The sequence below is a fragment of the Kogia breviceps genome, chromosome 12 (assembly GCF_026419965.1).
Source record: "Kogia breviceps isolate mKogBre1 chromosome 12, mKogBre1 haplotype 1, whole genome shotgun sequence".
NCBI classification, from domain to species: domain Eukaryota; kingdom Metazoa; phylum Chordata; class Mammalia; order Artiodactyla; family Physeteridae; genus Kogia; species Kogia breviceps.
In genome coordinates this window covers 89,993,198-90,019,378 of record NC_081321.1, presented here as the reverse complement: position 1 = coordinate 90,019,378, position 26,181 = coordinate 89,993,198, and the positions used below count along the sequence as shown (strand labels likewise).

The following is a 26,181-nucleotide window of genomic DNA, read 5'->3' as shown; positions in this document are numbered from 1 at the left end:
AATGTTCTCTGTCAAATGAGTAGTTACCAAACTCGGTTATACATTAGAATTATATACCAAACATGCATATTCAGGGGACCCACCACAGAATCTATTGATTGAGAATCTCTGAGAATAGGGCCCAAAGTATAAGTATTAAAAATATGTATCCGGGGGCTTCCCTGGTGGTGCAGTGGTTGAGAGTCTGCCTGCCGATGCAGGGGACACGGGTTCGTGCTCCGGTCCGGGAGGATCCCACATGCCGTGGAGCGGCCGGTCCTGTGAGCCATGGCCGCTGGGCCTGCGCGTCCAGAACCTGTGCTTCACAACGGGAGAGGCCACGACGGTGATAGGGACCGTGTACCGCAAAAGAAAAAAAGTATCCGAGTGATTCTGGGATAGTGGAAACTGTTTGGAAACCACTGCTTTAAGGGACAATGAAAATAAATGATGGGGTTCACTTTATCCTTGTGCTCTTTGAGAGATAAAGACCTCAGGCTTGTTAATTGTTACTATAACTTATCTTTTAGTCTTTTGCACCAGAGAATTAGGTTTTGCTCATTTGTTTATCTTCTCTTTGTGCGTCTTGATAATGTTATGTCTTAGACCCTTAAAAAGTTATTTTTTGGTGGACTTCACCTGTGATGAGCCCCAGGTCCTGTTTAAGCTTTCATAGCTTGCATCTTATTTCAGTGTGGTCTCCTCTGGGGGCACACGTGCCCTGAGATGCTGTCTTTATACCCATTAGCAGTGCGCTGCTTTGGTTTCCAGCGCTTGGCATATTTAAAGATTTTGGGGAAAATGCCATAGAGGCAGATGAGAAATGTCAGTCAGTGGAGTCAAAATAGAATCCTCCCTTCGTGGGAGCACTCGTGGTTACAAGTGCTGAAGTTGGTCCTGACACCCTGTCAGCACACAGGGCCTCGTCACCGAGGACGATGTCATCGTGTCTGGTTGTGCTGAAACTTCTCTGGGCTGTGACAAGTATTTCTGAAAACCCTTCTGAGATGATGACCGGGCTGTCAGCTGAGATATTTGGTGATAGAAATCAGGGGCCTTTGCCAGTCCTTGTGCCCTCTTGTCATTTTCTAACGGTGTGGCCTTCAAGTAGCTGCCCGTTTTATTCTTGCACGTATCTGTTGTTAGGACAGCGCTGCTTCCGTGAGGGACTGTTTTCTTTGTGCCTTGGGACTTGGACCATGATGATCCTCTTTGATCTCCACTTCCGCCTATGTGTGTACAGATGTGTGCTGCGTTTCTCTTGCATTTCTCGTTCTGGCCTATTCTGGGAGTCAGCTTATGGTACAGCACAGAAATCACTGAACTGGAGTCCACATTTCTAACCAGGAATCTTTACTTTGCTACTCACTAGCCATGTGACCTTGGGCAATTCAGTTACCCTCTTGGAGTCTATTTCATTATCATGAAATGAGAATAATAATGTGTTCTTCCCTATGCAATTGTGAGGATGAAATGAGATAGCAGGTGGGAAACTGACTTTGTATGGGTTTCACATAGACTTAATGTGGGTATTCCGGTTCTCAATTGCTGCCTAACAAGTCACCTAAAACGTAATGCCTTGAAACAATGCCAATCATTTTATTAGCTCTCCTGGTCTCTGTGGGTCAGGGATTTGAGAAGGGCTTAGCTGAGTGGTTCTGGTGAGGGGGGTGGTGGATGGGGGACTCATGCAATTACCTGGTGGCTGGGGCTGGAAGGGTGAGGACTTGGAACAATGGGCTCTGGCACAGCATCTCTCTTCCCTGTTGTGGACTCAGGGTCTCTCCATGTGGTCTCTCTCTATGGCTAGTTTGGGCTTCCTCACAACATGGCGGCTCCAGAACAGTCACCTGCTTCCATGGCAGCCGCTGGCTTTAAGTACAAGTATCCCAGTGAGCAAGGCAGAACAGAAGAAGCACTTTTAATGACCTGGCCTCAGAAGTCACATAGTGTCACTTTTGTTGATAGTGTAGTCTGTTAGTTGAAACAGTCACAAAAGCCCACCCAGTTTGAAGGGAGAAGGAGTACACATCCCATCCTTCAATGGGAGGAATGTCAAAGAATTAAAACAGCAACAGTTGATATTGTTATTATGAAAAGCCAGGTGAATGGTACTGTCTCATGTCAGACTACCCCTCGAGGAAGTATCTCTTTCCTTCTATTCCATGCTTTGAACTTCATTCAAAATGAAATAGTAACGTAATGTAATAGTAATAAAAGTTAACATGTATTGAGCCCTGAAAGTGTAGGCGACACCATGCTAAAGCTTACATAAAGTATCTCATTTAATCTGCATAGCATACTTTCTTCCTTTTGTAGGTTAGAAAACTACTGCTGAGAAAAGTTAAATAACTATTGCAAAGTCACACTGTCTGGAAGAGGTGGAGCTCACATTTAAACCTTGGCAGTTTGCTTCCTAGAACCTGTGCTCTGAACCACTGTGCTGGACACTTCATAAATTAGAGCTGCTGGGAGCCGTGTTCCCATCAGCTCAGAGCTGCAGTCCTTATTCTGTGCCTGGCAGATGCCTTACCTCAGAAGGCTTCTGGGTGACAGTCGCGATGTGGAGGTCATCTTTCACCTTTGGGGGCTGTCACAGCCCTGTGAGGGTAATCATTCCTGTGTGGGTCTAAGCAAGGATCTGTCTGTTCTTTAAAAAGAAGTTGGGTTGGGCTTCCCTGCTGGCGCAGTGGTTGAGAGTCCGCCTGCCGATGCAGGGGACACGGGTTCGTGCCCCGGTCCGGGAGGATCCCACGTGCCGCGGAGCGGCTGGGCCCGTGAGCCGTGGCCGCTGAGCCTGCGCGTCCGGAGCCTGTGCTCCGCGACGGGAGAGGCCGCAACAGTGAGAGGCCTGCATACTGCAAAAAAAAAAAAGAAGTTGGGTTGTTCTAAAGTGGCTGCCAGATTGTGACTGCATTTGTCAGCTCACTGGGAGTTTACCGTTTTGCTTTAGGTTTCATGTTTATAAATCTTGACACCTCTTACCCGCATTTTCTGGACCCATAACAAACCTCCAAGAATTTTGATCTATACCTCTTTGTTTTTATTTCATCTTCAAGGTCTTTCCATAATCACTCCACAGTGGAAGGGTTTGCCCGCAATCTTTACATACATCACGTTGCTGTTGAAAGATACTCTTACAGCATTTGGATACACATTTCATTAGCTTCATATGTTGTCTTTGGGGTTCCTCAAAGGACGTAAATCTACTAAAATATCCTTGCTAAATGTCAGGCCCTGGAACTAGGGGATGTTGTACTGGAAGCTACCTAGTAGGGCTTCTTCTGCAGTGATTTTCAGGAACCCAGCTCTCAGTATGGTCTTTCGGGTACCTTCCTTGAGTGTATTAATTATTTATTGCTTCATGGCAAGTTATTACCAAAACTTAGCAGTTTAAAACAACATGCATTTATTATCTCATAGTTTCTGAAAATTGGAAGTCTGAGAACAGCTTAGTTGGAGATTGAGGCTCCAGATCTCGCCTGAGGTTGCAGTTAAGACACCTGCTGGGGCTGCATCAGCTATGGGGCTTGATTGGGGCTGGAGCATCTGCTTCCAAGCTGGCACACTGGCCCAGCTGGGGCCTCACTTCCTTAAGACTGCTTGAGTGTTCCCCTGGTGTAGCAGCTAGCTTTCCCCAGAGGAGGTGATCCAGCAGAACAAGGCAGAAAACACAGTCTTTTTTATGATCTAGCCTTGGATGTCATGGACCATAACTTCTGCTAAGTTCGACTGGTCACACAGACTCACTGATACAATGTAGGAGGGGCTGCACAGGGCATGGTTCTCAGCTGGCAGGGGTCTTTGGAGTCAGTCTTGGGCTGGCTTCCACACCATGGCCATGGCAAGGGGCCCTTTCTCTGGCAGCCTCCTGGCTGTGCTTACCCTGAAGCAAGGCTGCCTTGATCTGCTTTATCTGTTGTGCCCTCTTGTAAAACTTACTTTGAAAATGTGCCCTTGGGAACAGTGACAACAAAGAAAGATGCAACCCTCGCATTTTAAAGATGATGCAATTAAAGCAGGGAAAGATAAAGGGTCTTACTTAAGATTACACAGTTGCTACCACAGCCCAAATGATGATGGCAGTAGCTCACCTCCACACTTCTGGGTTTTCTGCCTTCTTGTATTGAAAGAGGATAAAGGCAGTGCCCGCATTCGACAGTGGAAGGAATTGGGCATCTTTGAAAGCCTTCCTTTCAACAGTAAGGGAAAGACTATTTCAGTTCTTACTTGAAGAGGAGTAGAAGTGAAGGCAGAAGGAAAAATCTTGACGCCTAGCTTTTGAGAATATTTAAGGTTCAAAGCCGGTCATTCCCCGGCGGTCCAGTGGTTAGGACTCTGTGCTTTCACTGCTGAGGGCCTGGGTTCAATCCCTGGTCGGGGAAACTAAGATCCCATAAGCCACACGGTGCGTCCAGAAAGAAAAAAAAGGCTCGAGCCCTCAAATTCAGAGCCTTCCGCATATTATAAACTCTCTTATAATGATAATAATAATAATTTAATAATGACTGCTGATATATATGTCTACTCCTCACAGGATGCCAGGCTCTAAATCATGAGTCCTCTTACTTAATCTGTCCAGCCCTGTAAGTTGACACATTTATTTTACCCCTTTTCTATAGATGAGGCAGCTGAAGTCCCAAAAGCTAGTCCTGTATCTTGAAAGATGGGGAAGAGCTTGACAAGTGCGGGGAAGCGCTAGAGCATCCTAGATCGAGGGCACATCATGGAAGCAAGATAGCTCAGTGCATCATCTAGCCTGACCATGGCGTGAACAGCGTGAAAGGTGGAGGCAGGGCTGCTGATGGTAATGATGTTAATCAGACCTGCTTTCGTTAATTGTTCAGGTATTAGGTGCCAGCATTGAACTTGACATACCTTAGCTTAAGAAATCATTTTAGGGCTTCCCTGGTGGCGCAGTGGTTGAGAATCCGCCTGCCGATGCAGGGTACGCGGGTTTGTGCCCCGGTCCGGGAGGATGCCGCATGCCGCGGAGCGGCTGGACCCGTGAGCCATGGCCGCTGGGCCTGTGCGTCCGGAGCCTGTGCTCCGCAACGGGAGAGGCCACAGCAGTGAGAGGCCCGCCTACCGCAAAAAAAAAAAAAAAAAAAAAAGAAAGAAAGAAAGAAATCATTTTAATCATCCTAATTTTATAGATAGGGAAACTTAGGCTTAGTGAGACCAGGTAGTGCAGATCCAGGTTGTAATTTTTCTTTTAATTTTGGTTAAAAAAAAAAAAAACCTCAAAACACGAAATTTCTCTTCTTAACTATTTTCAAGTGCACGGTTCAGTTATGTTTAGTATATCCACATTGTTGCACAACAGATCTCCAGAATTTTTTCGAAACTGAGACTCTGTTCCCAGTGAGCAGAGACTTTCCATTTCTGCTCCTCTCCAGCCCCTGGCAACCATCATTCTACTTTCTGTTTTTGTGATTGGTCTACTTTAGATACCTCTTATAAGTGGGATCATGGAGTATTTGTCTTTTTGTGACTGGCTTATTTCACTTAACATAACGTCCACGAAGTTCCCCGTGTTGTAACATGTGACGGGGTTTTCTTCCTTTTGAAGGCCGAATAATAATTCGTTCTACAGATAGGCCACATCTTGTTTATCTCTTCATCTGACAATGGACACTCGGGTTGCTGGCACCTCTTGGCTGTTGTGAATAGAGCTGCTGGGAACGAGGCTGTGCAAATATGTTGCTGAGGTCCTGCTTTCCATTCTTTTGGTTATATACCAAGAAGTGGGATTGCTGGATCATATGGTAATGCTGTTTCTAAGTATTCTAGGAACTGCCATACTCTTGTCTTTAGTGACTGCACCATTTTACACTCTCAGCAACAATGCACAAGGGTTCCGGTCTCTCCACATCCTTGCCAGAGGTTGTAAATCTGAATGTGTGTGATAGCCTGCTCCCTCCGCTGGAGAAGCCGACTGTGAACTGGTCATGAAGGACTTTGAACTAGGATGCCCTCTGGCCCTTTCTCACCCCCACCACTGCCTCCCTGGCCCGTTTCATCGCCAGCTTCATGTGCCGTGAAGCACACCCAGAGATGGAACTTCACGTGCTGACCGTCTGTGAAGGTATGTCCGTGGGGCCAGCCACTGAGGGTGCTGTGGGAGGGTCATTGGCTGCAGCTGCCCCAGGAAGGGGCCGACCCTCAAAAAGGCAGCTCTTGGCAAGGAGGCTGTTCCTAGCAAGCGGGGCAACGCACACCTCATGAAAGGGGCCGTAGGCAGCATATCACGGAGTCCACCGCACTTGGGTTATTGCAATAGCTTCCAGAACCTTCTTCCTGCTCCCACCTTCCTTGCTGGCTCCCCTACCCACCAGGTATGTGCACACTCAGAGCGTCTGCTCTTAACTGGCAGTTTGAGTGATCCTTTTAAAATTTGAGTCAGATTGTGTTGTTTCTCGGCTTTGAACCCTCCAGTGGCTTCTCTCCTCACACATAGGAAAAGCCGAGTTCTTAAGGATGCCTGGGAGCTCTAGAAGAGCTGCCTCACGGACTCCAGCGTTCCTCCCTGCCGTCTTTCCCAGGCTGCCTGGCCTCCTCCCCGTTCCACAGGCGGCTGCCTGGTATCTCAGGGTTGTTTCCGCTGCCTGGACACCCAGAGGCCTCGTTCCCTGACCTACGTCAGATTTTTGCTCCAGTGTCACCTTCTCAGGGAGAATTGTCCAGATAACCCCACTGTAAAGTCTTAGCCCTACTCACCAGCTACCCATCCACATGGCCTGCTTCCTCCCCTGCTTAATTTTTCTTCCTGGACTCCTCATCGTCTAGCATTCTATATAGTTTAATTATATGTGCCTTTGTTTGTTTATTTTCTGTGTCCCCCCAAGTGCGACACCAGCTCCTGTGATGGGGGGGCAAGGCTTCAGTCTCCTTCACTTGCTGCTGTTTCCCCAGCAGCTACAATTGAGCCTGGTACATAGTAGGTGCTCAGTGCACGCTTGTAGAATGATTGAGTACTTGGCAAAGGTGTGTAGACTTTCGGGGTCAGGCTGGTCATCCATTGGCCCCATAGATCGGATGGTGATACATGCCAACTGTGCTGGGTATGGGGCTATATTTAGACAGCCCACCTGCCCCAGGCATGGGTTTACCCCAGTAATTAAACTCTTCTTGACCCACCCCCAAATCAGTCTCACCCTTTCACATGTCTTCCATGAAACACTTGGGTTTCTGATTCCTCAGCTTATGATGCTCTCTTCACAACACAAGCAAACCCACCCTAAAGCAGACCAGGAATATGCCGGTGGGGATGCTAGGGGATCATTCCTTTGTGGTCCATTTATTGGGCCTTGGCCACGGAGGACGCAGTCGCCACCCCCTGGAGGTTTGGCCCATCCCGTCCTCTCACCGGGCCCTGTAGGCCCTGCAGGCCCTGCACTCCACCCGCCCCCTTCCGCAGCCCCTGATGACTTGACTTCCGTTATGGTTGGAAGGGGTCTCCTTCTGTTTTCTACAGGGTTGAAATAATTTTGTCTTCTGGGTCGGTGGATCAGTATTTTGAGGGAATAGACAGAATTCGGTCAGTGGTTTCCCAAGAGAGCAGAGCCTGGGCGGTTTGTACGATTCTTTTAGGTGGCACATTAGCAATGTATTTTAAAAAATTTAATAGTTAACCTGTGTGTGTTACCGCGCCGAGTTCTGTGGGTTGAAGGGCAGGAGTCTGAGTTCCTCAGCCCCTTTGCCGCTGACTGGCTGAGGCGAGGGGCCTTGTTCCTGTTACTCATCTGCTCTGTCTCCCTTCCTCTTGAATTTTGGAAAATCCTGGGTATTAGGAAAGCTCTGTATATAGAACTTCTAAATCCCTCTTTTTATAAAGGAGTCGCCGAGGATCAGAGAGGTTAGGTCATTTGCCCAAGGGCACCCAGGTGGCCAGAGGCAGAGCTGGGCCGCTGTCCTGCCTTCCAGGGCTTTGCTTTCGCGTGGGAGAAGCCGCGTCCCGTGTTCTCCTCCCCTGGCCTTTTCATCACCCTGGAAGAGTGGTAAATTCCAAGGCGGTGGGGGAATGAGGTAGCTGTGCGGGAGCACTGCCTCTGCCTGTCTTGTAGAAGGGGAGCGGTGCTTCCTCCTCGGAGAGGATCGGAAACAGATTCTGCGAAGACCCCTCCTCCTCTCCCAACATAATCACAGCTGACATCTGTGGAGTGTTTACCCGGAGACACTCTTCAAAGTGCTTCACACACAGAGCAGTTCTCAGGCGGAGTCCCTGGAGCAGCGGTGTCAGCGTCACCTGGATTTGGGGGATCCTCAGGCCGCTCCTCTGAACCTCCTGAACGAGGAACTCAGGAGGGGAGGGGGCCCAGCGCACTATGTTAGCAGGCCCTCCAGGGAGTCTGATGCCTATTAGACTTTGAGGACCACTTACCCTCAGCGACCCCTTGAGGGTAAGTAGTATCACGTCCCCGTTCTACAGATGAGGAGGTTAAAGCCAGGAGATGATGAACACCTCCTCGTTACGCTGTGTATGCGGTCGGTAGCGTGAACGAACATCCGTTCAGTAGTGCACCTACTTGCAGTTACAGTTACACAGTGGAGTGTCCGGTGTGGTCTCCATTTTACAGGTGGGCCAGTGAGGCTCGGGGATGTTCAGCGAGTGCTCCAAGGTCACACAGCGACTCAGCTTTGAAGTTATGGCTCACACCCAGGTCTCTTCACTCTCGCTGGGTTTTCCAAGCTAACTGGCTCCTGCCTCTGTCGCCAGCTGTGTGCCTCTCCCTGGCTGCCCGGGGAGCATCTGTCGTCTGGGAGGTCCTGCCTCTCCACCCCCAGTTCCAGCAGCTGCAGTCCAGAATCTGGGCCGAGCCTGACTCCCCCCAGCCCCTCCGCACATATGCCAGTGTTTAAATGGGTTTCCCCTCCCACTCCCAAAGGCTCCCAGTTATGAGATGCTTTCACTCCGTTGTGCCCCCAGGCAGAGTGCCTGGTCTTCAGGGTCTCTGCTCACGGGGTCGCTGGTGGACACATGGCTGGCTGGAGTGTTGATTACTTCTGCCGGGGCCACAGGTTGGCTTCCATCCCTTGGTTTGGTCTGAATTTCTTTGGGAACAGTGGTTATTTTTCTCTCGCATGCCTGTATGAGAAAACAGCCCTATGGGGATTTTTTCCTGTTGGAGGCAGTTCTCTTTCAGGTTACATGGAGACTGGCAAGCACACAGTTATAAATCCCTGCGAACCCTGCATAGCAGCAGTGGAGATCGCCCTGGTCTCATTACTAGAAGGCCCTCTCTTCCTGGAAGCTCTCCCTGCCTCTGCTCGGTCTGGGGTGCTGCTGGCTACTCTGGAGGCAGGGACGCCGAGCCTGTCACCACAGAAGCCTCTGCGGTCCCTGCTGGGGTTGTCTGGTTGGCTCTTTCCCTCTCTTCACTTGACCCGGGGGATGAAGGGTGACTGACGTTTTGATCCTTTGAGCCCAGCACAGTGCCTGGCACATCAGTCTCCAAAAACCCTCCGGTCATGTCTGAATTCTTCCTGCAGGCCCTAAAAGTAAAGGTCACTCACTTGACCCCAGTGGCATCAGGAATGAGAGCCTAGCTCTGGCACTCTAACCTGTATCTTTGGGTGCAGCTTGTAGCACTGCATTCAGGACTAAAGGGAGTGAGCAGGAAGCTTTACTGGCTTCCTTAGAAAGAGCCTTGTGGTCCCTGTGTCTGAGAATTTTGTATAGTGCCGTAAAATTTTGTTTTAAGTAAATTTTTTTTCTTTTTTTTTTTTTGGCCGTGCCACACGGCTTGTCAGGATCAAACCCCGGCCCCGGAAGTGAAAACACTGAGCCCTAACCGCTGGACTGCCAGGGAATTCCAGAGTGCCTTAAAATGTATAACTACAATCTATCCATTCTCAAGTTAGTTATATTGATACCCTCCTGCCTTGTTTTATTTTAGAGGTCAGTGATACCTCTGTGGATGCTCCAAAATCATCTGTGGTTCCCTTCCAGCCGCCAGGACAAATGGGGTGCTGAGGAAGGATCACTGGAATTTGGTCTGGTCTTGGCAGGAAACAGGGGGACACTCACAAAAGAGGTGGAGAGGGTTTAATGCAGGGTTAAGGGGAACCAGCGAGGGTGGTACAGCTCCCACGAGGGAGTCACTACAACCCCTGGGCCCGAGAGGTGCAGGCAGGAGGCCCTGTAGAACCCAGCAAGAAGTGGCCATAAAGAGGGGGGACCTTTGGACTCCCGCTAGGGTCTCCCATTGGCCAAACTCAACCAGGAACCAGAAGCGGGAGGAACCCAGTTAATTCGGTCTAAAAAAACCAGGCTCTTGGGGCACAGAGCCGGTTGGAGAAGGGCAGAGAGTGAGTCTAGAGGAGCAAAGAAGAATGTCATCACACTGCTTGCAGACTTTTTGACCAATAAAGGCAAGTATGACATCTACCAAGTATAGGGCAGAAGTGGACCAGTGGTCACAGAATCTGATGTTTAGACCCTTCCCTTTGGGAGTTGGAATGTCCTTGTATCTGTGACCGTCTTTAAGCCACCACGTTGAGAACCTTGAAAACCTGGACTTCATAGCTTCAGACCAGAAAGTTCTCGTGGTAAGGCCATGTGTGCACCCCTGGTCTTTCAAGGAACCTTCATCCCTGTTCCCGGACTGTCTCCGCTCCTACCCCAAGCCCTCCCTCACTCCCGCCATTCGCTTCTGCACCCACAAAATTTGGGACCACCCCGAACTCTTCCAAGCGCGTGTTCGTGACACTCCAATTTTCTGCTTTCCTGGGTAGCAGGGCTCTGCCGCAGCGGCTCCGGAGGATGAATTTATTCATGGTGGCAGGTGTACTGGATGAAACTAAAGAGATTGGAAAATTATGTAAAATGTTCGAGAATGTGCATGCTCGTGCTTACATTTAATGGGCCCATTTGAAAACGTCCCTGAACCCTGAAGCCAAGACAAAGTTTGATATCTCAGAGGCCAGGTGTTTAAATATTTGCAATTCCAAAGAGCCTGATTCAGCGTGCTTTTACCCATTCACATCCCCGCCCTGGCTATGTCTCCCATGTGCAGGCGTTTCCCTATCCGTTTCCTTCATGATTTAAACAGTGACAGTTGCATCCACATTACAGGCTTTGATTCCGCGTCTTTTGGAGATATTATCCGGAGATAAGCGGGGCTGTCATCATTTTACAGGTGGAGAGGTTGAGACGTGCAGAAGTGAGTTTGAGAAAGGTGGCGGCTTTGGTGCCCCGTGAGATCTTAGCCTCCCCCACCCCCCTCCCCATCCTGAAAACCTGGACCTTTTGCACAGCATGAGTTTTGTTTTGTTTTGTTTTGTTTTGTTTTGTGGTACGCGGGCCTCTCACTGTCGTGGCCTCTCCCGTTGCGGAGCACAGGCTCCGGACGCGCAGCCTCAGCCGCCATGGCTCACGGGCCCAGCCGCTCTGCGGCATGTGGGATCTTCCCGAACCGGGGCACGAACCCGTGACCCCTGCATCAGCAGGCGGATTCTCAACCACTGCGCCACCAGGGAAGCCCATAGCATGAGTTTTTTGGTGCGATGCCTCCTGTGCATCGTAGGATGTTGAGCCCTATCCCTGGTCGCCACCCACCGGACGCCAGCAGCCGTGCACACCCCCAGGAGTGACGACCAAAGATGAGTCCAGACGTTGACGCCCGTTCTGGGGGAGGCAGAGGGGAGTGAATTAGCCCCTGTTGAGAACCACCGCCTCCCAGCAGGGTATTTGAAGATCTTGAGCATAGGAGATTGTTCATTGGTCTGAGATGGGGCTGGGGCGCAGGGGGTATTTTTAAAACCTTTTGGGTGTTTCTGAAGTACCAGCAGCAGGGTGAAGAATATCTTTTGCAGAATTCAAATCCCATCTCTCAGGCTGTTTCCTGATCTATAATACTGGAATAGTAACACTGTACTTGCTTGTACAACCAAATCTGGCAGTCTGTGTGCTAAGTACAGTACCTGGAACGTAATAATTTGCTCAATAAATATTAGCTCGTAGTGTGGTGTTTATTCGTCTCTTTTACCTTCCCTCATCCTCCTTCTTCATGCCCAGGTGTAAGTCTGGCGGAGGGATCCTGGAGCCCGGATCCAGGAGTCGGGGTTTGTGTACTGAGTGTGGGGTTGAACATGTCAGGGAGCCAACGGCACAGTAGATGGGTCAGGCAGGGTAGGGCCGGATACACAGGGCGAAGGGGGGTTCTTCAGGACGGGGAGGGGTAGGTGCAGGGGTGAGAGGCTCTGAGGGTCCCGCAGCCGCGGGTGAACCCGTGATTTCAGGATTTCTCGGGATGAGGATCTGGATGAGGCTGAGGCTCAGCCCCTGGCATTGAGAGTGGGTGGCCAGGGTGCAGTGAAGTTCACTGGAGTTGGAGAGGTCTTGGAAGTGCATTCCAGGCTCTTGGCTGGGTTATCCTTGAGATGGTTAAACTTCCCTTGGTGATGTGAGGAGTCACGGTGCTGAAAGTAGGTCTGGGGAAGCCTGTGTGGCAGTGACCAGGACGTCAGAACTGCACTGCAGTTGGAAGTGGCTCATGCGGATAACAGGGAATCTGGGAGTCGTGCCCTGGGAGGAAGGGCCACGTGTGTGGTTCTGAAAACAAAGAGGCACCTATCAAGACCCCTCCCTCGAATTTCAGTATTGGGTGCCCTGGGGAACATATTGGTTCTGCAATACTCCCAGGACAGAACAGGGCTGGAGTGGGTGTTAGTCGGCAGGTTTCAATTCGAGAGAGGCTGTGCTTTGGTACAAAGGGCAACATGGAGAGGCAGGAACCCCCCCCCCCCCCCACTCCCTGTTTCTTCCAGCTGTTCTGAGAGCGGCTGGGCAAACTTCCTAAAGGGAATGCCCTAGGGCAGTACTACTTTCCCGTCTTTGGCAGGTGTGGCTCCCACAGAGGATGATAATTGTATGGTACAAGGAGGGGAAAAGGAAAAATTGCTGGCAGCAGAGGGCAGCCAAGCCTGAGGGGTAGCCCCTCCTGGTAGCCTGGAGATCTCACTTGACGAGATGAGCGTCTTCGCCGCCTGTAATTCATTTCACGGCACACCAAGGTGCCAGGTCACCCCGTCTGGGAAGCTCAGCTCTTGAGGACGTGTTTGCTATGCGTGGACTGCAGTGTGCTGTATTTCTGCACGTGGCATAGTTCCCTTCCGCGACATCCTGCAGGACACGTGTCATGCCCCTCGTGTTACAGCGATTGCTTAACGGACAGACTGGGGCCCATATGCTCTCGGGTGCTTGGATGAGACGACCCGTCCTCGTCCCATTGATTCTGTCAGGCTTCAGCTCCTCGAGTGGCACCCCGGCTGGGGCCCGTAGGTGTCTGTTGGCCCCTTTGCCCTGTTGTCAGGTTGCCCCTGACCTGAGACATCTTGTGAGAACGTTTCCCAAACTCTGAGCCACCACGTCTCTGTCTGAGATCCCTGATTGTCAGTCGATCCTTGCAGGGCGTATTTCTTGCTCTTCTCTTGGTACCAGTTGTCGCTCTCTGCAGGCACGGGGGCACGGGACTCGCTGTTTACCTATTCAAGCCAATTGCCATTTCTCTCCTCCCCAAAATGTAATTGAAAAGAGCCTTAATGGTTTCCAAACGATGATAGCTCCATAAACCGATTTAAAAGGCCTTAATAAAACGGTCTCGAGTTATTCTTCACAGCTGCCGCCAATGCTCTTTGTGTCCCAGTGATCCCAGCAAGAAAGAAGGGCACTTTTTCGTGCGGTCCAAAGCGCCAGGAAAGTCCTCTTCCTCCACCTCACTTCTCCCCTGCTTTCTTTGCTTCCAGACAATCCACGTTGCCATTGTCTGTGCCGGATACAACGCCAGCCGGGATGTGGTCACCCTGGTGAAGTCTGTCCTGTTTCACAGGTAAGCGTGACTCTTGTCCTCTGCGGGCTCACGTGTGTAGCTGCCAGCCTCTGCCCTTCCTCCAGGAAGGGTTAAATAAAAGCAACATTTCTCATCCATCATTTAAGCTGCCATGAAAATGTAACTATTGTCTGAAACCCTGGGGAGATTATCGTGTTACTAACGTTTAACAGCAGTGATGAGGTGCCCTCTCGCAGTGTTTAGAATTGGAGTAGCTCTTAGACCTTAAGGGACCTTCAGGGACGCTCCAGATTTGCTACTTCCGTTTCTTCGTTGCCTTCGCCTGCCTGACAGTCATCATACCTCCATTGACACTTCCCTGTTGACAAGTTGTGTTATGGACTGAATTGTGTCCCCCTAAATTTTATCTGTTTGAATCCTAAACCTCCAGGACGTCAGAATGTGATTGTATTTGGAGATAGGGCCTTTCAAGAGGTAAGTAAGTTAAAATGAGGTCATATAGGTAGGCCCTAATCCAGTAAGACTGAGGTTTTTATAAGAAGAGAAGACTAGGACAGAGAGACAGCCATTTACAAGCCAAGGGGAGAAGCCTTAGAAGAAACCAACCCTGCTGACACCTTGATTTTGGACTCCTAGCCTTCAGAACTAGAGAAAATAAATTCCAGTTGTTGAAGGCATTTTGTTATGGCAGTTCTAGCAAGCTGATACAGGATGCTTATTCTATTCCAGTGTAGCCCATCCCACCTCCGGGTGTTTCTGACCGTTAGACAGTCCTGCCTTATATCAAACTGAACTTTTCCAACTGGTAGATTGTGTGATGAAGTCCATTGGTGGTAGTGCGTCACCATGGAGACGGTCATACAAAGGATGGATTCCTCTTCCACCTGGAAATGACAGTCCCTCCTGAGTCCTCTGTTCTCCAAGTTAAACTCCTGCCATTTGCTTTTATAATACTTTTTCATGGCACTATTCTTCTGTCCCCTCACCATTTTGATTGATATCTAGTTATATTCAGAGTGTATCCAGAATTGGGCCTACAGCTCCAGCCAGTGTCCTTGGGCTCTGCTCTAACATTCTTTCTTACCAAGGGTTTGGATGAAGCTCATCCGTAGCTGCAGCGAACAGCATGGAAATGTATCAGATAACCACGGCAGGATCCAGAAGGGTCTTAGCAGTAGGAACAGTCACGAAAAGCTCCCACGGTTTCATTGAACAGCGATCAATGTCAAGTTTTACACCCAAATCTGTCAACAGCATAAATGGAGATGGGAGAGATGGTGGACACCCAAGACATACCCACCCTGCAGGAAAATGGGATTCATCTTGTGTCCACTTCCTCTCTCAGTCCCCCAACCAGCCCATCACTGATGCCTTGAGGTCCTCCTTCCTAAATAATTTTCAGTTCCACCCCTTCCCCTCCATCTCCACTGTGACTGTCATAGTTCCTGCCTACATGTACTCTCAGCTGTGCTTTCTGTCTCCCTGACCCATCCTCCCTAATGTCAGAGCGATATTTCAGACATGCAAATCTGATTTCCTAAAACCTTTCCTTAGCTTCTCCTTGTCGAGGGAAGAGAATTGAATCTCTTTACTGTGGCACACAGACCATCCGGGATGTGATGTCATTCTCAGCAGTGTTCTCTTTCTCCTCCTTGCTGTTTCTTCATGCTCCAGTAGCACTGATCTGCTGGGGGGTCCCCACCCTCTCCAAGGTGCGCCCTGCCTGTTGTTTTCCTCTTGCTGCTCTCTCTGCCCATTTCTCCCCCCCGCCACCCCGGTCTGGCAAACTCCTTTTATCCTTGAAGGCTTTGTGTAGGCGTCATTTCTAACCGGAAGCCTGGGTCGGGGCTCCCCTTCTACCAGCCCATAATACCCTGTGTATCTGTCTATCATTATATTTATTACATTGTAATTTATTTATATATTCATGTTATATCTTCTGCAGTAGAATCTGGGGCTTCTGGAGACAGACACCGTGCCTTATTTTTCCTGTTTTCCCAGTATCTCAGCAAAGTACTGAATGTGTATTATATGCTCAGTAAGTGTTGGCTTGTTTAATAAGTGAACCTAGGAGACTGCATTAATAAATAACCTGAAGAGTGTTAATTCAACCAGTTACCTACTAGCCCAGACTCGGTTCGATTTCACATTCAGGCCGCCATATAGCTCAGTGATGTTTAGCAGATCATCTCACTCTTGAGACTTGAGTTTGTATATCAGTTAGCTTTCGCTAGGAATCAGTTCACCCCAAAACTGACTTGGCTGGAAACAGCATTTCTTAGCTCAGCTGTTTGTACTGAACTCACGTGGCTGGTTCTCTCTGGGCCCCCAATGTTCCTGCAGTCAGCTGGCAGGTTAGCAGAACACCAGATTCACTGCCTTCTAGAGCAGGGAGAGGCGAACAACCAACAAATACATTACAGGATCAGTTACTGCTAGGGGTGCTCAGGTCCTCCTTGTAGCTCTGTCCAGTTGCCACTGTGATTTCAGTTGTACATCTGAGGAGGAGATGGGAATGCCGAATGAAGAGGGGCCCCTTCCCCACACCATGGCTTCTGTGCACTTTTGAGACTCATGGTTCTGCAGCCTTCATCTGCCCCTTGAAACCAGGCATTATGTAGGCTGAGCATTGAATCAGATGAGTGGTTCTCAGCCTTTATGTGTTTATTCCTCATCTCCACTAAAGAACTGGGGTCCCTCCCTGATTGAAAAAAAAAAAATGCCCACTCTTTAGAGAAGAGTATTTGCATGATTACAGGTTGTCATGCTTTTTCTCAATTATGGCACATTTAAGGTCATAAAACCTAAATAATTCCAATAGTTGTTGAAATCGTAAGAATCCTATTGAGTATAAACTTGTACTGCTACAGCAGCTGAAGCACAAAGATGTTAAATTTTAAAATAGCAGTAGTGGGCTTCCCTGGTGGTGCAGTGGTTAAGAATCTGCCTGCTAATGCAGGAGACACGGGTTCGAGCCCTTATCCAGGAAGATTCCCACATGCCGCAGAGCAGCTAAGCCCTGCGCCGCAACTGCTGAGCCCGCGTGCCGCAACTGCTGCAGCCCGCGCACCTAGAGCCCGCGCTCCGCAACAAGAGAAGCCACTACAATGAGAAGCCCGCGGACCACAACGAAGAGTAGCCCCTGCTCACCGCAACTAGAGAGAGCCTGTGCGCAGCAACGAAGACCCAACGCAGCCAGAAATAAATAAATAAAATAAAAAATAAATTTTAAAAAATAGCAGTAGTTTTATCATCAGCTGCTGATGGCATGCCATACTTTCATGGAGGCGTGGGGATTTGAGAAGAAAGCAAATTCTCAGTATGTGGTATGAACATTCTACACCCGGCATCAGTGACTACTTGATCTCCTTGGACCGAATAGCCAATTTAGTCCCTCCCATCCTTGAAATTCTACAGATGAGAATTATTCTGTGCATTGATATGCTGGTGATAATGATTTGAGATATCAAGACAAAAGGACCTTTGAAAGACATTCAGCTCAGAAAGTCCAGCTATAAATAGCTTCATTGTTTCCGAAACACGCTATGAGGATTAACTAATACTTGATTATAAAATACTTTGACAAATGGAGTACCTTCCTAATGTTAATAATATAGTGGTGCAGGATGCTTCTTTTGGCTTTCACTGTTAATTACAGTAATTAGATTTATTTTCCAGACAAGACTTTTAGCAAAATTTCATTGAAGGTTTGCTTTGTCACATCAAATCAATTTTGCTCCTGCAGCACGCTCAGTGATAGTGGGAACACTATATTTTAAAAGATAGTAAAAGTATTATGGGCACTCTTATATGCTGATGCTGGCACTAAAGAATTGCTGTAACCTTTAGAAAGAAAGTTCATAGTATTATGACCAAGACATTTACCCTATGACCACTTTAGGGAGTCTGTCTTAAAAGGATAACCCTAATTACAAAAAAACCAGTTTTTGCAAAATATTGCTTGTAATCATAAAAATTCAAATAATACTTAAATAATAAGTCTAAATAATGGAATGTCCTCTTATAGTAGTAAACCGTATTCTTCGTTGGTTGTAAAACGTATGTCGTAACATGGACAAGTGACATTTTATGATGTAAGGTGAGTGACAACACAATTCAGAAACACAGGCATCACCTCGTTCCACTAGATACATACATGCACACACGTGTGGCATGCATGCAGATACACATATACATGGTTGAAATACAGGGGGTGAAAGAATAGCAAAACATACATGAAAGATGGAATTTTCGTATATTGTGTCTGGGGTGGTAGAAATACAGACGATCTTGGTTTTGTTTTCTCTTTATATGTACTTTTGGTCATCTTAATCTGCACCCTCTATGATGAAGAAAGAAGGAGGATGAGAAAAATAAATACAAAATAAATGTGACCAAAGGTTTACCTAGTAGAAAATAACACAATATGTGTCTGTGTCACCTAGATGGGAGACTATTTAAAGAAGAATTGGGGGCATGCCTGTAGCTCCAATCCCAGTTGCAGATAAACCGGGAAGTATAGCTGCTCTTCAAGGAAACCGAGCTTTTAGTGAGCAGAGGAAAAAGTATATATATTCACTTAGTCACTAAGCACTTACCTCCTGGGCAGGAAAGTAGACCAGCTTGTAAACATTTAATATTCGTTTGCTGGGATGATCTACTTACTCTTACACCACAGCCCTCTTGGCAGGAAGAAGCTGGGTGATTTGCCTTACTTTGCATGTCAAACAGCTGTGTGTGTGTGTGTGTGTGTGTGTGTGCGCGCGCGCGTGCACGTGTGCCCGTTTTTGTGGGTTTTTTTTAGCTTTACTTGTGCCCCTCAAGAACAGAGAGGATAAAACAGCATCTTCGTGACCAGTGTCTGCCTCTAATTGTCTTATTGCTTATTCAGGCTTAAACTTGTTATAGAAGCAGTTTCCAGATTTTGAAGGGAGGAACCTAGCATTTAAGTAAAAGAAGCCAGAAGTAGGTTCTGATTCTGGACTTTCCATCTATAAGCTGGTGACCCAGCAGGTCACTGTACTTCTTGGAGCTTTGCCTTGCTCCCCAGCCTCTCATAGAGCCCTGTTGTGAATATCAAAGGAGGTAATCGATGTGAAACATTTATGTATTTTATTTATTTAACAAATAGGAAGGTAGTTCTCATTCTGCATCAGGCTATGTTCTGAGTGTTTTTCAGATATGAATGCGTCGAGTGTTCCTGTAGTTCTGTGGTGCGGTTACTGGTATCCCCATTTTATAGATGATGAAACTGAGGATCCATATGGGAAGTCAAGGCTCAGGGTCACAGAGAGGAGGGGCAGGGCTGGGTTTGGACCCACTCAGTCTAGCTTCAGAGTCTGAGCTCTTGAAAAGTTACCATTTTGAGTATCATTTTCTTATTTTTATTTTCATTCATCATTTTGGGTGACCATGTAGACATTATTATTATTCCTGTGATTTCCATTATCATCCTCAATACCCCCCAGGTATGTATTTTTGAGGTGTTAAGTATAAAGAGTGGTTTTAAAGGCCTGGACATTAGTGTTGTAGTAAGACTTAAGAAAATCGCATGGAGGAAAGAAAAGAAAATGGTAACTATGTGAGGCAGTGGCTGTGTTAATTAGCTTGATTGCGATGATGATTTCACAATGTATACATGTATAAAAATATCACCTTTAATGTTTTCAAAGTATTTAATGTACACCTTAAATATATACAATTTTTATTTGTCAATTTTACATCACTGAAGTTCAGGGAGAAAAACAGCAAGGACATGTAGAATCTGTGCACAGGTAAAAGAGCTATGCTAGTTAGTCACGCATGTATATGTAAAACCCAAAAGAATTAATTCGTATAATTCAGATGCCAAGGATAGGTCATTGTATTTGACCTTCATCCCAACCCTGTACAGTGGATGCCGTTACTCCCACAAATGGATGAGGAAGCTGAGGCTCAGAGAGGTTAAATAGCTTGTTCAAGGTCACAGGTGAATAAGTGTTGCTCCTGGGTTTCCAGCCTTGGTTCTGGCCAACCCTGGAATCCATGCTGCTTTACTACACCATGAGGCCTTTGATTTGCTCTGTTCTTCTCCCCTGGAGAGCCCTTCTGACATGATACTGACTGTCCTCGATTCTTCCCACATTATCAAGGCCACTTGTCCTCCCCCAAACCAAGAACTCACATTGAAAAACCCTCACTCGGGCTGCTGTGGTTTTCTGCAGTGAGTCCCATTTAAATCTCTCAGTGTAACAGATTCACTGAGCATTCGAGTTGCTGTCACAGGCTCTTTCTTTTTCTAAAACTGCAATTCCATTGTAACCTTGATAATTAAGGATTATTTCAACTCAGCTGTCCCTGTATATTTTAATAAAAAACAGACCGTGGATTGCCTTACAGGGGCTGTGGCACATTCCTGACAAAATAAGAAAGGAAAAGCAGGGAGAAAGCTAGGGTTTAATCATCTTTGCCTCTTTGTGTTACCATATTTATTGCATCCCAGCCTGGAACAGGGGAGCAGTTAAGGAAACCAGAGGCAGCAGGAGCATTGCTCATTATCAGCAAAATCTGCAGGCTGTGCTGCAGATGAAGCATGCACTTGCTTCCTTCTTTGTTAAAAAAGTGTGATCTGGTCTGAATTAGAACAGACCTAGTGTCTGTGTTGCTTGAACCCAACCAGGTAGACCCCATTGTCTTTGAAGATGTGTACTCAAGCTTGCCTGTTCAGGTAGAAGCCTTTTCTCATGGGCTTAAAGCAGTGCTCCCAAAATGCATATGTAACTGGTAGCCTGGTATAAAAGACTATTTCAGATGTTATATAGATGTAAAGTTAAATAACATTGAATCATATATTAAGAAAATTATTCCTTTCATGATCCTTCTGAATGAGTTCTTATTATCTGCAGTTCATGAAACTCATTTTGGCGTAAATATGTTCTTAACATCTGTCTAACTCTTGCTAATTTACCTCTGGACAACAGAGAATAGTATGGAGGCTCCTCACCTCTGGCTGATTTGGGGAATTGGAGGCCTCCATCTTTAAAACATCTTTACCTTCCTGAGTTAGGAGCCAATTGCAAAATAAGACTCAGAAGTTACACATGGAGAATGAAATATCACCTCAACTGCTGTTAGTCCTGCATTGTGGGATGTTCTTTCAATTGTGGGTTCTTTTTTGGCCTCATGAATTGGGTTTACTTACAGTCTGAGCCAACCTGGACAACAGCAGGCCTTCCCCACCTGGGCAAATGATTTACTGTACAACACAGTTCCCCAAGGAAGGAATCCCAGAGACAGCTGAACAGACCAGGCCTCAATCCCTCTCCCAAACTCGTAGGTCAGACCGTCACTCCACATCTCAGGCCAGTAAGTAAGCATTGGGATGCAGATCCCATACCATGAAATTCACTCTTGAAAAAAGTGGTTTTGAGTGTAGTCAGAGTTATGCAGCTATCACCACTATCTAACATTAGACCATTTTCTTCATCTTGTAAAGAAACACCCAATTGTATTAATAGTTACTCCCCATTTCCCCCTCCCTCCATCCCCTGGCAACCACTAGTCTACTTTCTGTTTTTATGGATGTGTTTATTCTGGACATTCCATATCAACAGGATCATGTACTGTTTGGTCTTTTGTGACTGGCTTCTCCTACACAGCATAACGTTTTCAAGGTTCATCCATGTTGTAGCACGTGTCAGTACTGCATTCCTTTTTATTGCCTAGTAATATTCCATTGTATGCATGTACTACATTTTGTTTATTCATCAATTGGTGGCCATTTGGGTTGTTTCCACTTTTTGACTCTTATGAATAATGCTACTCCAGATGTTTGTGCTCAAGCTTTTGTGTGAATATCTGTTTTCATGTTTTTTTCATATATAATGAGGAGTGGAATTGCTGGATAACTCAGCAATGCTAACTTTGCTCAATTTTCTGAGGAACTGCAAAACACTTTTCCAAAGCAGCTACAGTCATTTTAGAATTCCACAAGTAACAGATGAGCGTTCCAGTATCTCCATATCTTTATCAACACTTGTTATCAACTGTCTCTTTATTTTAGCCATGTTAGTGGGTGGGAAGTGGTGTCTGAGTTTTGATTTGCATTTCCCTAGTGACTAGTGATGTTGAGCATCGTTTCCTGTGCTTATTGGCATTTGTATATCTTCTCCAAGAAATGACCATTCAGATCCTTTGCTCCTTTTTTAACCTGCTAACTTGTCTTTGTCTTGAATTATAAAAGATCTTTACACATTCTTGGTTTTAAGTCCCTTATCAGACATATGCTTTGCAGATATTTTCTCCCATTCTGGGGCTGTCTTTTTCACTTTCTTGATGTTGTTTTCTGAAGCACAAAAGTTTTTAATTTTGAAGACCAGTTTATCTGTTTTTCTTTTGTTGTTTGAGCTTTAGATGTCATATCTAAGAAACCATCACCTAACCCCAAGTTAAAAGATTTACTCTCACATTTTCTTCTAAGTGCCTCTACACCTAATTTCCAGGTACTTGTGTCCACTCTGAGGGAATTTGGTTCTCTTTGATAATTATTCATTTGTCCGTTCATACATTCTTTCAATAAACAATCACTGGATGATTATATCTACAAGGAACTGTTAAAAATCTGAGGAAAAGATCATCAACAAAATGTAGCTTCCAGTGCCAGGACTCCATCTAACAGGGAACAGTTGCACAAATCTACGTTTGGAGCTCTGATATCAGTGGGAGGCACTAAGAAAGGGCATCTGACTCCATGGAATGGCTTCCTTGGAGCCGTGGCGTCTAAATTGAGAACAGAAGGCTGGAAGCAGGAAGTGCGGCAACGTGTAGGCGGTTGTGGAAGCTGCGACAGCGTGAACACAGCCTGTGGGAGAACGCGGCCAAGTCCTGGACCTGACTCGTGGCCAGGCACTTTCTAGGCACTAGGGTTGTAGAGGGGGTTAACGAGAGAGTAGGTGCTTTGTGAAACGAGAGAATCTCTACCCTAGACAGCTCACATTCTAGTGGAGGGTGGAGATAGACCTGCCGACGAAGATGGAGATTTCTAATACTGGTCGGTGCTAGACAGAAACCAAACAGGGCAGTGGGGTGGGGAGTGATGGGGAGGGAGAGGGGCAGTTTGGATAGAGTAGCCATGGAGGGCTTCCTTGAAGAGGTGACACTTCGGTTTATTTCTTGAAGGAGGGGTAAGAGGTGGCCACATGTCTGCGGAGGACAATGGCTGGAGTGCAGGAGGGAGTGGGGAGGCGTGAGATGGACAGGGACAGGGGGAGCTCATTGAAGGTCCTCTTAGCTCCAGGCGGAAGGCTGTATGGTGAGCAGGGGATCATGTGATCATTTTAGAGAGTTCAGGGCTTACAGGATGGATGAGCTATTGGAGGGAGCAAGCTCAGAGATCCGGGAGAGAAGGGGTGGATATATTCATAAGATGTTACTGCAGGTTAGTTGGGATAATAATAGCTAATATTTATGAAGTCCTTCCTGCCTGTGAGTCACCCTTCTAAGTCCTTTATATATTTTAATTCAGTTAGTCGGACAGTAACTATGAGGTAGAAGCCATCAATATCAAACCCATTTTACAGATTTGGAAACTGAGACTAAGATTAAAAAGCTCACTCAAGGTCACGTCATTTGTGACAGGACCTAGATAAGAAGCAGCCAGGCGGTTTGTCTTCAAAGACCCAACCATGAGACCAACGCCGCCCCTGGGGACTTGCGGTTGACTGGGTGTGTGGGACGTGGGCGGGGAAGGAGCCCAGGTGACAATCCCATCGCTAGCTTGCGAGTGTGGGTGAATGGTGCACCTTTCACTCAGGCAGGGAATTCAGGAGGACGGACACGTGTAAGGGGCCAAGAGAGGACAACACGAGCCCCTATTTAATATGCCAGGCGCTGTTCCGGGGGGGTGGGATACACCAGTGAGTGACCAACCAGGTCCCTGTCCCCGTGGAGCTGACATTCTTGGTTTGTTAGGAGGGTTGTAATTGGGTCGTCTTCATTCCAAGGGGCCCATGGGATATGAAGTGGGACCATCTGGTTGGCAGCCGGATTCAGAAGTTAAAGCTCAAGGGCGACATTCTGGCTTGCCCAGGGGCTCTATGAAAAGTGGTCTGGGCCATGCATTCAGGTGCTTTCCTCGTGGCCTCTGGAGGTGCACTTGACGGGACCCACATCCTTGTGACGGTACCCAAGGTGGAACATTAGCAGAGCCCCTCCAGGTGTTCATACGCCCCACGATGAGACGTGAGCTACTGCTGGCTAGACCACATTGGATTATTGAGACGGGGTCAACAAACTGTCAGGGTCCTGGTGGTCCCCTGAGCTGGGGACTGTGTGTCCTCTGATTCAGCGTTTTCTTACTTGTCCAATGAGGGAAGCTGATGAGGCTCACTGACCCCTTTGACGATGCAAACACCTGGTTTAGCCCTAAAGATGAGCCCAGTGTCTTTCTGGAGTTACACTCCCTTCTGGAGAGATGCTTTAAATAGATCAGAGGAAGAACGCAGAAGAGGGGGAAAGCCTCACACAAATGCTTGCACTGTCCTCCTCTGAGAGCCTGTTCCTCTTAGCCACGCTGGTCCATCTTCTGCTCGGTAACTAGATTAACCTCCTGAATTACAACTTCAGTCTGCTGCCTGCTGAGCTCCCCAGACCTTGTCTGGCTGTCTTCCTGTCGTTAATACCGTCTCTCTCTTCTTTTTTTCCTCCCCATTCCGGGCATACGCTAGGTGTTCCATAAACGTTGTTGTGCGATCCACTCAAATACGACTATTGTTCTTTCACTGACATACGGTGGACTTTCCCACCTCTGTTCCTTTCCTTATTCTGTTACCTCCTGCAGAATGCCTTCCTCTGTCCTCCATCTTTTGGCATCCAAAGGTCCGGTTTACTTGCCGCATCATCCATGGATACTTCCCAGATTCTCCGCTAGTGAGAAGTGGTCTCTCCCACCCTTATACCCCAGTGGCATGTATGTTCCTCCTTGTGGAACCGTCCTGTACAGTTGTGCAAGTTGTTCACTATCCAGTTCCAGGAGTACCTTCGCTCACCGTCCACGTCAGTGTCTTCAGGTGGCTCCCTGGGAGCTGTGCCATTCCCAAGCTTTGCGGCTGTGTGTGTAGCCCAGTGTTATGGCACACCGGTGTTCTAACGTTTATGTGGTTATTTGTGTTCTTTCTCTGTCTCTGCCAGATTGATCGCTGCCTGAAGCGAGGACTCTGAGTCATTCATTGCCTAAATCCCTATTCTGCCTTCCTTGCTGCTTGATGGCTCTTCGTTGGGTGTTTATTCATTCAACTCATTTTTTGTCTGTGAATGGAAGAATTAATTGAAAATACTTCATTTGAAAAGTGATGCAAAAGCAGTAGAGAAAATAAGTTTCATAAGTTAATATAGGTAATAGTTGTCCTAGTCCTTTCAGGCAGCTATAACAAAATAGCACAAACTGTGTGGCTCATAAACAAGAGAAAAAAAAATTTTTTTTCTCAGTTCTAGAGGCTGGGAAGTCCAAGATCATGGCACCATCATGGCCTGACTCTGGCTGGGGGCCAACTTGCTGACTCCAGACTGAAGACTTCTCTCTGTGTTCTCATGTGGTCAAAAAAACCAAGAGGGCCTCTTTTATAAGGGCACTAACCCCTTTCAGGAGGACTCTTCCCTAGTGACCTAAATACCTCTCAAAGGCCATACCTCCTGGTATCATCACCTTAGGGGTTAGGATTCAACATATGAACTTGGGGTGGGGGGCAGCGAACATTCAGACCATACCAATTGTTAGCATATATTGAAATATTACATGCCAGGTATTTGCTAAGGGCTTTATATACATCACTTAATTGTCACAATTACCCAATGTACTACTACTTACTTACCATTATTGTTTCTGATTTGAAATGAAGAAACCGAGGCATAGAGAGATGAAGTCACATGCTTTCGGTCACTCGGTTAGTCATTAATGCAGCCAGGGTTCTGACCCAGATGTCCAGAGCGCCAGCCCTGAACCGTTGATGCAAGCGTGCCATCAGCTGCTTTTACTTCTTATGGGAATGTGAACGGTGACAGGGAAGGAGGGGCGCTGGCTTTCTTCCCCTGTTGTACCAGTGTTTCTTGAGCACCCATTATTTGCCATCCTCTCTGCTGGGCACTGGGGGTGGCGATGAAAAGATGTTCCTGTTCTCAGAGGCCTCGCGGTGGAGAGAAGGAGCCAGGTGTTTGAATTTGTCTCACACGGTGCTTTGCTGTAAGTGGTAGATGAGCTTTTCATTTGAGGTACCCAGTTAGCAAGAACAGGGAGGGATGAGGGTGGGCTCACAGAAGGCTTTGAGGAGGAGCTGACTGACAAGGGAGTTTGAAAGGAAGAACAGGTACTCAGGGACCTCCAAGTATCAGGGGAGTATCCCAGGGAGAAGGAACAGCCCAGACGAAGATACAGATG

General features: G+C 47.4%; 1 protein-coding gene across 2 annotated transcripts in view; it reads left to right on the top strand.

The window, feature by feature from the left end:
* The window catches only part of LARGE1 (LARGE xylosyl- and glucuronyltransferase 1), a 582,916-nt gene that overhangs the window by 282,553 nt on the left and 274,182 nt on the right, over nt 1–26,181 (top strand). For both annotated transcript variants that reach the window (XM_067010062.1, XM_059081736.2), the window contains exon 4: nt 13,729–13,811. In XM_067010062.1, the coding sequence (XP_066866163.1) occupies nt 13,729–13,811 (83 nt within the window). The remainder of the gene's footprint in view (nt 1–13,728; nt 13,812–26,181) is intronic.